Below are 14,299 nucleotides of genomic sequence, written 5' to 3'. Positions count from 1 at the left end.
CCAGAAACAGCGGCAGAAGCGCCTGACCTGGGCTACAGAGAAGCAGCACTGGACTGTTGCATGTCATTTGGAAATCAAGGTGCCAGAGTCTGGAGGAAGACTGGGGAGAGGGAAATGCCAAAATGCCTGAAGTCCAGTGTCAAGTACCCACAGTCAGTGATGGTCTGGGGTGCCATGTCAGCTGCTGGTGTTGGTCCACTGTGTTTTATCAAGGGCAGGGTCAATGCAGCTAGCTATCAGGAGATTTTGGAGCACTTCATGCTTCCATCTGCTGAAAAGCTTTATGGAGATGAAGATGTCATTTTTCAGCACGACCTGGCACCTGCTCACAGTGCCAAAACCACTGGTAAATGGTTTACTGACCATGGTATTACTGTGCTCAATTGGCCTGCCAACTCTCCTGACCTGAACCCCATAGAGAATCTGTGGGATATTGGGAAGAGAAAGTTGAGAGACGCAAGACCCAACACTCTGGATGAGCTTAAGGCCGCTATGGAAGCATCCTGGGCCTCCATAACACCTCAGCAGTGCCACAGGCTGATTGCCTCCATGCCACGCCGCATTGAAGCAGTCATTTCTGCAAAAGGATTCCCGACCAAGTATTGAGTGCAGAACTGAACATAATTATTTGAAGGTTGACTTTTTTGTATTAAAAACACTTTTCTTTTACTGGTCGGATGAAATATGCTAATTTTTTTATATAGGAAATTTGGGTTTTCATGAGCTGTATACCAAAATCATCAATATTAAAACAATAAAAGGCTTGAACTACTTCAGTTGTGTGTAATGAATCTAAAATATATGAAAGTCTAATGTTTATCAGTACATTACAGAAAATAATGAACTTTATCACAATATGCTAATTTTTTTAGAAGGACCTGTACAGGTGAAACTCGAAAAATTTGAATATGTGCAAAAGTTAATTTATTTCCGTAATGCAACCTAAAAGGTGAAACTAATGAGATACTCATTACATGCAAAGTGAGATATTTCAAGCCTTTATTTGGTATAATTTGGATGATTATGCCTTACAGCTTATGAAAACCCTAAATTCACAATCAGAAAATTAGAATATTACATGAAATCAATAAAAAAAGGATGTTAGATAGAAAAATGTAGGACCTCTGAAAAGTATAATCATGCATGTGTACTTGGTTTGGGCCCCTCAATGCGGCGTGGCATGGATGCTATCAGCCTATGGCACTGCTGAGGTCTTATGGAAGACCAGGACGCTTCAATAGTGGCCTTCAGATCTTTTGCATTGTTCGGTCTCATGTCTCTCATCTTTCTCTTGGCAATGCCCTATAGATTCTCTTAGGGGTTCAGGTCAGGCGAGTTTGCTGGCCAATCGAGCACAGTAATCCCATGGTCACTGAACCAGGTTTTGGTACTTATGGCAGTGTGGGCAGGTGCCAAGTCCTGCTGGAAATGAAGTCACCATCTCCATAAAGCTAGTCTGTGGAAGGAAGCATGAAGTGCTCCAAAATCTCCTGGTAAGACGGCTGCTTTGACTCTGGACTTAATGAAGCACAGTGGACCAACACCAGCAGATGACATGGCTCCTCAAATCAACACAGACTGTGGAAACTTCACACTGGACTTCAAGCACCTTGCATTGTGTGCCTCTCCATTCTTATTAAATAAAGTCCCTTTTAGGAACCCTCGGGATATTATTAGTAATAACGCATCTATGGTCTATTCAGACCCTAAATTCCCTGTAGGGGTCCCTAACTGAAAATAAAAATATTTCTTTATTGATTATTATTTTAAAATAGATGAACCAAACAACTATAGAAAACTATTAAAATTATCAGTGTCTGATGGAGGGTACAATTGGAGTGTGTAAATGTATTTGCCTTTGTCACATGTAGCCACTATGGAGTGCAGTGCCTCCCATTCATTTATATGGGGTATAGCTGCACTTACAAGCCTCTGCTGTTACTTTGTTTGTGCATTCATACAATGTGATGGCAGATTGGGCGCTCCTATTAAGATCCTTTTATCGTTCGGCCTTTATATTCAGGCTGGATAACAGTAAACAATGTTGCTAGGTTTGTGTGTACTTTTGAAGCTGCCACTAGTCTGCTCAATTCACTTGTCTCTAGGCTACACTCTACACTTTTGTGCTACTGACTGCTCTATTTCATCCATAGAAGTCACTGTTCGCGCTAAACCGCTCATGTGGCATGCTCAATTCCACTCCTCAATGTCTGGTGCTGTCTCTGCAGCGTACTCTTTTATTGCTAGTCCCTAACATTTCAGGCACTGTTTAAAATACAGGACGTCATACCACCCCTCCCGACATGTTTCGCCACGCTCAGTGGCTTCGTCAGGGGATGTGGGGTATGTGGACTCCATTCTTCCTCCAGACTCTGGGTCCTTGGTTTCCAAATGAGATGCAAAAGTTGCTCTCATCAGAAAAGAGGACTTTGGACCACTGAGCAACAGACCATTTTTTTTTTTCTTTAGCCCAGGTAAGACGCTTCTGACGTTGTTTGTTGTTCAGGAGAGGCTTGACAAGAGGAATGCGACATTTGAAGTCCATGTCCAGGATCCGTCTGTGTGTGGTGGGTCTTGATGCACTAACTCCAGCCTCAGTCCACTTCTTGTGAAAGTCCCAACACTTTTGAATGGCCTTTTCCTGACCATCCTCTCCAGGCCGCGGTCATCCCTGCTGCTTGTGCACCTTTGTCTTCCACACTTGTCCCTTCCATTAATGTGCTTTGATGCAGCACTTTGGGAACATCCAACTTCTTTTGCAATTACCTTTTGAGGCTTTTTCTCCTTATGGACGGTGTCAATGATGGTTTTCTGCACAACTGTCAGGTCAGCAGTCTTTCGCATGATCGTGATTCCTACTGAACCCGACTGAGAGACAATGTAAAGGCTCAGGAACCCTTTGCTCAGGGGGTATGGATTAATTGGCTGACTAGAGTGTGACACTTTGAGCCTAGAATATTGAACCTTTTCACAATATTCTAATTTTCTGAGATTGTGACTTTGGGGTTTCATAAGCTATAAGCCATAATCAACCAAATTACTGAAATATCTCGCTTTGCTTGTAATGAGTCTCATTATATTAGTTTCACCTTTTAAGTTGCATTACTGAAATAAATGAACTTTTGCACAATATTACAATTTTTCGAGTTTCACCTGTATTTATAGCCTGTGACCACACACATGCAGTTGATTATAGTGAACAGGAGATACCAGACAAGGTGATTCCCTCTCCCATGTGCAGAGTGACCGTCTGGCCATCAGTTGGCAGCTCCACATTCAGACAAGTATCCATTAGAAACGTGCTTGGAATAGAGTTCACCAAAAAAGCCGTATGGAGCCTAAGGACCCTCTTACATGGGCAAATTATCAGGCCAGTTTTTGGGAAAAAAATGTTTTGATAATTTGCCACTATAATTGTACCCCCGATTACTGGGCAGCAGACTGTTCTGTGTGAACAGGGAAGTACTGCCAAAAAACAATGAGTCTTTATGGGCATGAACAATCGCAGTAGTGATCATTCATTCCCATACAGAGATGATGTAAATACAAACGAGTGGGCAATTATCGGGAACAAATGTTTCACTCCCAATCATTGTTCCAGCACAATTACAGCTATCCAAGACACTTGGATATGGCTAGCTGTGGCTCCCAATCCAGCCAATGGGATTGGCGACTTTAAAGACTACAGTGGATATAAAAAGTCTACACACCCCTGTTAAAATGTCAGGTTTCTGTGATGTAAAAAAAATGAGACCAAGATAAATCATTTCAGAGCTTTTTCCACCTTTTAATGTGACCTATAAACTGTACCACTCAATTGAAAAACAAACTGAAATCTTTTAGGTGGAGGGAAGAAAACAATAATAATGTGGTTGCATAAGTGTGCACACCCTCTTATAACTGGGGATGTAGCGGTGTTCAGAATTAAGCAATCACATTCAAAATCCTGTTAAATAGGAGTCAGCATACACCTGCCATCATTTAAAGTGCCTGTGATTAACCCCAAATAAAGTTCAGCTGCTCTAGTTGGACTTTCCTGAAATTTTCTTAGTCGCATCTCACAGCAAAAGCCACGGTCCACAGAGAGCTTCCAAAGCATCAGAGGGATCTCATTGCTAAAAGGTATCAGTCAGGAGAAGGGTACAAAAGAATTTCCAAGGTATTAGATATACCATGGAACACAGTGGAGACCGTCATCATCAAGTGGAGGAAATACGGCACAACAGTGACATTACCAAGAACTGGACGTCCCTCCAATATTGATGAAAAGACTAGAGGAAAACTGGTCTGGGAGGCGACCAAGAGGCCTACAGCAACATTAAAGGAGCTGCAGGAATATCTGGCAAGTACTGGCCGTGTGGTACATGTGACAACAATCTCCTGTATTCTTCATATGTCTGGGCTATGGGGTAGAGTGGAAGGACGAAAGCTTTTCTTACGAAGAAAAACATTCATCTGAAGTCTCCCAAAAGCATGCAGGAAAAGGTGTTATGGTCTGATGAAACCAAGGTTGAACTTTTTGGCCATAATTCCAAAAGATATGTTTGGTGCAAAAACAACACTGCACATCACCAAAACAACACCATCCCCACAGTGAAGCATGGTGGTGGCAGCATCATGCCAAGGGGCTGTTTTTCTTCAGCTGGAACTGGGGCCTTAGTTAAAGGGGTTATCCCACCTTCTAATTTTATTGCAGCGTCTCCTGTTCGCTCTGTACTAATGCCTATTTCCTGGGCGTTGTCCTTTATATTGATGGGCAGCTCGTCGGCGCTCTGCTGATCAGTTGACTCCGCCTCCCTTACTAGAGTGCACGCTCCCGTTCTAGCCGAACTTCATTCTGGGAGACGCTGCAGCGCTTTCTCTACCCTCTGACGTCCTGCATTCCACGGCTCTGTTTCAGAAGCAGCACAAGAGAACAAAGAACCGCGCATGGGCGGCCGGCGGCGTGCGCGTTCATGGAAGAAATGCAGCCACACACTGGAAGGTGGTTTCGCTCGCTGCGCATGCGCGCCCATTGCATTCGGCTGGCGAAATATGGCCGTAACTAAGGGAGGACACAGTACAACAATGAGGTAAAAGGGGGAGGTTTTTAGCGAGAATAGTAGGAATTGGCTTAAACATTATATTTAGGAAAATTATCATTGTTGCAGCATGGACAAATTAAACTATGATCCTTTTGATGGGATAACTCTTTTAAGCTAGAGGGAATTATGAACAGTTCCAAATACCAGTCAATATTGGCACAAAACCTTCAGGCTTCTGCTAGAAAGCTGAACATGAAGAGGAACGTCATCTTTCAGCATGACAATGACCCAAAGCATACATCCAAATCAACAAAGGAATGGCTTCACCAGAAGAAGATTAAAGTTTTGGAATGGCCCAGCCAGAGCCCAGACCTGAATCCGATTGAAAATCTGTGGGGTGATCTGAAGAGGGCTGTGCCCAGGAGATGCCCTCGACAGATTTGGAGTGTTTTTGCAAAGAAGAGCGGGCAAATCTTGCCAAGTCAAAATGTGCCATGCTGATAGACTCCTACCCAAAAGACTGAGTGCTGTAATAAAATTCCCTCAACCTAAAATATTTTAGTTTGTTTTTCAATTGAGTTGTACAGTTTATAGGTAACATTAAAGGGAACCTGTCACCAGGATTTTGGGTATAGAGCTGAGGACATGGCTTGCTAGATGGCCGCTAGCACATCCGCAATACCCAGTCCCCATAGCTCTGTGTGCTTTTATTATGTAAAAAAAACGATGTTATACATATGCAAATTAACCTGAGATGAGTCCTGTCCCTGACTCATCTCACATACAGGACTCATCTCAGGTTAATTTGCATATGTATAAAAGTTTTTTTTTACACAATAAAAACACACAGAGCTATGGGGACTGGGTATTGCGGATGTGCTAGCAGCCCATGTCCTCAGCTCTATACCCAAAATCCAGGTGACAGGTTCCCTTTTAAAGGTGGAAAAAAGTTCTGAAATGATTTATCTTTGTCATTTTTTTTCATCACAGAAACCTGACATTTTAACAGGGGTGTGTAGACTTTTTAGCCACTGTATACCCAAAAATGGGCATATATCATGTAGATTGTAAGCCCTCACGGGCAGGGCCCTCTCTCCTTCTGTACCAGTTTGTAACTCGTCTTGTTTATTCTTAGTGTCTGTATTATGTATGTATGTATACCTCTTATCATATGTACAGCGCTATGGAATGAATGGCGCTTTAATAATAATATACTGTGCCACTATAAACTCATAGGGTCCTTGTAATCTGCCTGAATTGCTTGCTAGAAAGCCCATTGCTGCCCGTCCATGGACAATGTAAGGCTTCATTTCAGTCCGCATCCTTTCTACATTTTTATTTTAAATTTTATTTTTATTTTTGCGGATTACACGCGGACCCGTTCATTTATATAGGGCTGCAAAAATGCGGACAGCACACTGATGTCATCCATATACTATCCTCATCCATGCGACTGTGCCACAGATTTTAGAACATGTCCTGTTGGTCGTTTTGATTATGCCTGCTCGTGACATGGTGTGGACGTTATGATGAAATACTGAAATAAAATAGCAACTCTGCCGGGTGAAATCAAAATCAAGAACTGGTCTTTGACTGTGCAGAGCCGTGCGCTTGTTGGACAGGAAAGAAAATGGGATAGATCATCTCTACAGGATGTCACCATACAGCTCCTCATATACCGGGCCACTGTGAGTGTTACATTGCTCTTAAAGGGGATTCCTCACAGTGGATTTTTATCAACCATCCATAGGATAGCTGAGAAGAAAGGGATGCAAGTGAGCTCTTAACAAGCTCTGCCCCTGATGCCACCAGATATAATGCAACTATCCTATACAGTTGCAAGAAAAAGTATGTGAACCCTTTGGAATGATATGGATTTCTGCACAAATTGGTCATAAAATGTGATCTGATCTTCATCTAAGTCACAACAATAGACAATCACAGTCTGCTTATACTAATAACACACAAAGAATTAAATGTTACCATGTTTTTATTAAATACCATGTAAACATTCACAGTCCAGGTGGAAAAAGTATGTGAACCCCTAGACTAATGACATCTCCAAGAGATAATTGGAGTGAGGTGTCAGCCAACTGGAGTCCAATCAATGAGATGAGATTGGAGGTGTTGGTTACAGCTGCCGTGCCCTATAAAAAACACGCACCAGTTCTGGGTTTGCTTTTCACAAGAAGCATTGCCTGATGTGAATGACGCCTCACACAAAAGAGCTCTCAGAAGACCTACGATTAAGAATTGTTGACTTGCATAAAACTGGAAAAGGGTTATAAAAGTATCTCCAAAAGCCTTGCTGTTCATCAGTCCACGGTAAGACAAATTGTCTATAAATGGAGAAAGTTCAGCACTGCTGCTACTCTCCCTAGGAGTGGCCGTCCTGTAAAGATGACTGCAAGAGCACAGCGCGGACTGCTCAATGAGGTGAAGAAGAATCCAGCTAAAGACTTACAAAAGTCACTGGCATATGCTAACATCCCGGTTAGTAAATCTACTATACGGAAAACACTAAACAAGAATGGATTTCATGGGAGGATACCACAGAGGAAGCCACTGCTGCACGTTTACAGTTTGCACAAGAGAACCTGGATGTTCCACAGCAGTACTGGCAAAATATTCTGTGGACAGATGAAACCAAAGTTGAGTTGTTTGGAAGAAACGCACAACACTATGTGTGGAGAAAAAGAGGCACAGCACACCAACATCAAAACCTCATCCCAACTGTGAAGTATGGTGGGGGCATCATGGTTTGGGGCTGCTTTGCTGCGTCAGGGCCTGGACGGATTGCTATCATCGAAGGAAAAATGAATTCCCAAGTTTATCAAGACATTTTGCAGGAGAACCTAAGGTCATCTGTCCACCAGCTGAAGCTCGACAGAAGATGGGTGTTGCAACAGGACAATGACCCAAAGCATAGAAGTAAATCAACAACAGTGGCTTAAACAGAAGAAAATACACCTTCTGGAGTGGCTCAGTCAGAGTCCTGACCTCAACCCAATTGAGATGCTGTGGCATGACCTCAAGAAAGCGATTCACACCAGACATCCCAAGAATATTGCTGAACTGAAACAGTTCTGTAAAGAGGAATGGTCAAGAATTACTCCTGACCATTGTGCACGTCTGATCTGCAACTACTGGAAACGTTTGGTTGAAGTTATTGCTGCCAAAGGAGGTTCAACCAGTTATTAAATCCAAGGGTTCACATACTTTTTCCACCTGCACTGTGAATGTTTACATGGTGTGTTCAATAAAAACATGGTAACATTTAATTCTTTGTGTGTTATTAGTTTAAGCAGACTGCGATTGTCTATTGTTGTGACTTAGATGGAGATCAGATCACATTTTATGACCAATTTGTGCAGAAATCCATATAATTCAAAAGGGTTCACATACTTTTTCTTGCAACTGTAAGTCAGTGTTCAACCCTTTAAACAGACCTTGAGACATGACTCGAATATTAAGTAAGCCAGCATCTCATCTGCAGACAGAAGTTTCAGGGTGATTGCCCCTCATCAGTGCAGAGCAGAGAGAACTTGCTCAATTGGGTGAGGGGCCTAAGTAATGATATCTATCCTTGGGGGAGAGCACCTTTTAAGAGCTCATTTGCTGGCTTGTTTAATATCTAAAGTCATGTCTAAAGGCCTATTTAAAGGGTCGAACATTGACTTCTAGGATAGTTGCCTTACATCTGGTGGCTTTAGAGGCTGAGGTTAAGAGCTCATTTGCATCCCTTTCCTCCCAGAATTCCAGAGGAGCATGTATGGCCTATAAGACTCCCCACACCTACTAAGGTGCTCTCTCTCCTTAAGGAGAGATGGTACCCCCCAAAATGAGGGTAGCTGATGATTGCTGGCACTCCCATGAGCACAAGAACTGGGGGTTGACCTAAACAGCTGACTACATCACTTGGCTGACTCCGTCACTCCTGTGGACACTGGACCGGCAGGCTGCGTTTGTCACCAGCGCTGTATTCCAACTGCAGGCAGGATAGGTGATCACTGTCTGATCAGTGGGGACAGTCACTTCCTTTAAATTTGAAGTAAGGGCGCGTCCACACAGGGCATGTACTCTGCCAATTGTAGGCAGGAAATGTGCAGATTATAAATCTCATCCACAATCTGCACATAAATCCCACGCTGGAATTGTCATGCGTTGCTGGTTTTTAATTTATGCTGCGGATTTCTGCCTTCACAATGCATAGGGTGAAATCTGTTGCAAAATCCACCAAGCGGATTTTGATGCAGATTTATCAATTTCGATAGAGATCCACAGTGAATATTCAGCAGCTAAATACATGCCATGTTCTATAACCGTAGTGTATGTCCACATCGGACTTATCCGCTGCAGATTTTCCTACGTGGGAATTGTAGGCGGAAAATCTGCAGTTTTTATTACAGTTGCAGCAAAGTGGATGAGATGTAACGCAATCCATAAATCCAGGGATGCTCAACCTGCAGCCCTCTGGCTGTTGTCAAACTATAACTGCCACCATGCCCTCCTGTAGGCTGATGGCTGTAGACTGTCTTGGCATGCTGGGAGTTGTAGTTTTGAAACAGCTGGAGGGCCGTTGGTTGGGCATCCCTGCATAAGGCTAGGTTCACACCTGAGCGTTTTACAGCGCGTTCCTACGCGCTGTAATACGCTCAACAGGCAAAAAACTATGTTTCCCTATGCGCATGGTTCTCACCTGAGCGTTTTACACGCTGTAAAACGCCCTACGCCCCAAGAAGTACAGGAGCTTCTTTGGGGGCGTATTGTCGCGCGTAACACCTCTGTTTTTCATTGTACACCTCTGTGGTCAATAGCAAGAACGTGCGTACGCCACGCGTTTCCAAAATACTGTAAACAGCGCTTATCGAATACGCTCAGGTGTGAACCCAGCCTAAATCTAATCCACATGGAAACAGACATGCAGAGCCTTGCAATGCATGTGGGGTAATCTGCAGCAGAATTCACATGTAACTCATGCAGGTTTTGATGATGTTTGGCAGCTAAGTACATTCCAAATGGATGCTCCCTAAAGGGGGCTTATCATGTTTGGGAGAGGGGTACAAGTGATATTCTTTATAGTTACAAAGTTGCGATAATGTTGGCTAAAGCTTTCATTTTTATTTCTCAGGGACAGAAAAGAACAAAAGGAAACGCAGCCGCAGTAGATCTTCTTCTGTGTCTTCATCCTCCTCATCTTCATCATCATCACATTCGTCTTCCTCAGGCTCGTCATCAGCTTCCAGGAGCAGAAGCAGCTCCAGCAGTCAGGGTAAGGGCTATTTCAATATTGTGAATACGGTCTTACCCTAACATTCAACAGAAACAACCCGTCTGCCTTCCCTAATTTCTTGTGATATGGTGCACTCTACTCTTCTAAAGGCCTGCTATGAATCTTCTTTGGAATGCTCCTCTTCTTTGAAATGCTTTCCCCATTCCTGTTGCCCGGCATATAGACCTTAAAGGGGGGGGGGGGGTCATAAACGCACCTCATCAGTGAGGCCTAGCTAATAAACTACGCCACTTATTCTCCTTCTGTTTACACTTTAATACCTTACAGTGTCTCCACCCTTAACCTACCTGGGTGACTGGTCCACTAAATTAAAGGTGCCCATACAACTTTAATAGCCTAGGGCCAACTGCTCATTTGACCATCAGCTGTCGTCGTCCCCCCCGTCCCCCCCCATACACATACATGTTCGGTTCAGCCAAGTGTGTGTCTTTTTAATGGCCAAAGAGGGACAATCTGCTGCCCGATACCTCTGGTGGTGGCTTTTGGCTTATCTCTTGGCTCTGGTGTTATAATTCAGTTCGCCTTTTGTCAGGGAACAGTTAGGAGACCCCCATACACATAAGACTGTTGGCTGGGCCCAACGGAAAAGCAGGTTCAGCTTGAACCTCTATAGTTTTGCCACCGGGGGGCAGACTACTGTCATTTATTTTAATCCAGTAAATTAACGTGTACCTCAGTGCAGTGTATGAGCTTTGTGCTGCAAATTTCTGGTGTATAGGAGTGGCAATTTGTGGTGCCAAAAATTTTAAAATTTTTCGTTTACCATTTTTAAACCTCCCCTGCCACTTGCACAAAAAGTGGGCAGAACCTCCGCCACCCAGTGAACCGACACACATTAGACCAAAAATCTACACCATGCTGCATGGAACTCCTGGCAATGTGCCAGAATTGTTACCGCTTAATAATTCTGGCACATTGAACCCCAGCGGGGTGTGTACGAAACATCAGTCTTAATACATTTTACCCCCTTAGTTTTGCTCTCTCCACAATTCTTTATTATTTTAAATGTTTTCTATGTTTTTTACTTTTCTATTAGATTCACGGAAACATAAGTCAAAGAAGGCATTCAAGGAAAAACACAACAAAAAGGTAAAGTCTGTCGCCTTTATTCTGCATGAAGTGTCCGTTCTTGTACACGCTGTATTGTTTCTATGTCCAGTGTCCTTCTCTGATAAGGTTTTTTGTGATCTTTTAATTAATCTTAGCCCCTGTATACTGAGATAAATGGTAGAATTCTGGTAGCCACCACTAAGGGTAGCTTAGAAGTTTATTTCTAGTGATGAGCAATTTGTCTCATTGACCAAAGATGTCCAGCCGTGTCAGTCAAGCTGCAGGGGGCGCATCTTCAGATCTAAATCTCCGGTGGCTAAGATAAAACGATTGGTACGTGTCGATTTGCTCATCTCTTCTTATTTCCATTGAACTAATAGTCAAACAGTGTGTGGTAAGCTCTGGTGGTGGCAGATTTTCTAAACTGGACTACCCCTATAAGGAGTTAAAGGGGTTTTCTCATCTTAGTCAATAGGGGCATATCGCTAGGACCCGCACCTTTATCGAGAACGGATCCCCGAAAATGAAGGAGAGCGCACTGCGCATGCGCAGCTACCCTCCATTCATTTCTGTGGGGCCACAGCTATTGCTGTCTGCCCCATAGAAATTAATGGGAGCGTGGGCCGCGCATGCACGGTACGCTCCCATTCACTTCTATGGGAGAGGCTGGAATTAGCCCTTGGTGGTGGACAGACCCTGGGAAATCTGGGGTCCTCCAGCCACAGCGCTTCCCGCTCCGTTCTCGATATAGGTGCGGGTCCCAGTGATGGGACCCACACCTATCAGACAATGGGGCATATCCTAGCGATATACCCCTTTTAAAGGGCTACAAAACCTATGCCCTGTTTACAAGATAGAGGTCAAGTGTGTGACCCCCACCAGTCACAGGAAGAGTGGTCTTGTGTCATAAGAATGGATTTCGGGTCAAGATGCTCCATTCATCTCAATGAGACTGCCAGAGATCGGCTATCTCTGTTGGCCCCGTGAAGAATGAATGCATGCTTGACCCCTTTTATGATCATTTTCCAGGAGAACTATTTAAAAAAAAGGGAAAATGTTAAAGGGCCTATCCCATGTCCAATTTCATGTAAAGCACAATATCATGTAATATGTAAACTTTCAATATGAATTCCTTAAAAAGAAAGCTTATTCTGTGCGGTCAAGTAAATATTCGCACCCACTGGCCTCTCTAAAGACCCCTTCACTGCAGCGTCCTCTTTCCACAGCAGTCGACACCGCTGCACAATTTAAATTTCTCGCCCATTTTCCTTGGGGGACACAGACCTTGGGTATAGCTCAGCTCCCTAGGAGGCGTGACACTAAGTAAAACTGTTAAGCCCCTCCTCCATCAGCTATACCCTCAGCCTGGAGATAGAGGCTACCAGTTTTAGCTTAGTGTCCAAGGAGGCAAGACACTCCCTGCTACTGCAGGGCTGTTTTCTCCTTGTTATTTTTACTTTTTCTTCTAATTTTGTTATTTTATTTTTTCCTAGGGATACCAGAGACGCATTAGACCTCTCTGCTCTCCCGGGGTTGAGCTGCGCCAGTGCCAACTTATCTGCACTGCTGCCTCCCCCACAGAAGCAATAGGAGGATCTGGGCAGCAATGGCTCCCCTACATCCCGCCAACTAGGGGGTCGCCCGCACGCCAAGCCCCTCTTCCAGCTTCCTGCCAGTGGCTGAAGGGGCGACCCTGCTGGAAAGGACTGAGGGTGAAGACGTCGGACGGTGAGATGGCTATTCCAGCCCATACCCCGTCCCTATCTGCAGCATCTACCCCTCTGGGTAAGGGGGGCACCCGTGGTCGCTCATTCTGAGCGCTCATCTGCAGGACAATGCAGCACAGCAGCATCCTCAGCACCCCCACGCCGTTCCCCCCCCCACGCTGCTATCTTTCTCCCCGTTCTATTCACAGGAGACATTTCAAGCGCTGGAGGGGGCGGAGCTTGTTCCCCGTGCTTTCTGCTGAGGTTTCCCGCGCTTCCTCACTCCTGACAGGAAGCTGGGACACGGTGGGGGACTCTAACCTCCTGTGTACATCGCTCGGCTTCTGTGGGCGCTCTCTGCTGCTCACTGCTGCTCACTGCTGTTCACTGCTTCTCTGCTGCTGCTGATCTGGGCCATCTCCTGACGTTCTTCTGAGGCACTGGTAGGACAGTTAACCCTCTCCTAACCCTCCTGGTCATAGCTGCTATAACCCTTTGTGGTCTCTATATTAGAGTACAACCACACTTCAGCATGTCAGATCCCACAGGTGCCCCCAAACCCTGGTACCATGCCTGTACCGCCTGTAAGGAACTTTTTCCGCGTGGGCAATCTGAGCCGCATTGCCTTGCATGTCAGGCCCCGGTGCAGGGCCCGCTTCCCGCTGCGCCCCCCGGTGCCTCTGAACCCCCTGACTGGGCTAGGTCTCTGTCTCAGGCGGTGGAAAGCCTTACACACGTAGTGGGCCGTCTCGTGGATAGACCGCCTCTCCCGCAGGCTGCCACAATCCCTGTCGCACCCGCTGGGACTACCGTTTCTGCCGCCCCCACTGGTTCCCTACCTCCCAGCGAATCTTCCAGGGCCCGGCATACTCAGAAACGTTCAAGGGTTGAGCGCACATCTTCTCCAGATGCTTCGCTCTCTCCGCCATGCGTGCGAGCTCAGTCAAGTCTATCCTCTCAAAGGGATACGCTTTCTGAGGGAGAACTGGCGGATTCGGACGTGGACATGGACTCAGAGCTTCCGTCCAAATTGGCGTCCGCGGTGGGGCATCTTGTCACTAGCATCCGTGATACCTTTCAGCTACACGATGACCCCCCCAGCTCTGAACAGGCCGGCGTTTCCTTTCTCCGCCCCAAACAGGCCTCCAAGGTTTTTCCCATACACGCTGATTTTTCTTCTGTGGTATCCAAGGCTTGGACTCGGCCTAACGTCCGCTTTATTACAC

General features: G+C 45.1%; 1 protein-coding gene across 3 annotated transcripts in view; it reads left to right on the top strand.

The window, feature by feature from the left end:
* LOC122922941 (protein FAM133-like) overlaps positions 1-14,299 on the top strand; it is a 46,643-nt gene that overhangs the window by 6,479 nt on the left and 25,865 nt on the right. For 2 of the 3 annotated variants that reach the window (XM_044273714.1, XM_044273715.1), the window contains exons 1-2: positions 10,217-10,296; positions 11,354-11,406. Coding sequence is in view for 1 of the 3 variants with exons in the window: in XM_044273716.1 (XP_044129651.1) it covers positions 10,156-10,296; positions 11,354-11,406 (194 nt within the window). In the remaining 2 variants the exon portion in view is untranslated. Of the gene's footprint in view, positions 1-10,155; positions 10,297-11,353; positions 11,407-14,299 lie in introns of those variants that run through there. The other variant, XM_044273716.1, reaches the window with a different exon arrangement.

Source organism: Bufo gargarizans, unplaced genomic scaffold (assembly GCF_014858855.1).
Source record: "Bufo gargarizans isolate SCDJY-AF-19 unplaced genomic scaffold, ASM1485885v1 original_scaffold_1076_pilon, whole genome shotgun sequence".
Taxonomy (NCBI): Eukaryota; Metazoa; Chordata; class Amphibia; order Anura; family Bufonidae; genus Bufo; species Bufo gargarizans.
Note: the sequence above shows the minus strand (reverse complement) of the source record. Positions and strands in the feature narration are given on the sequence as shown.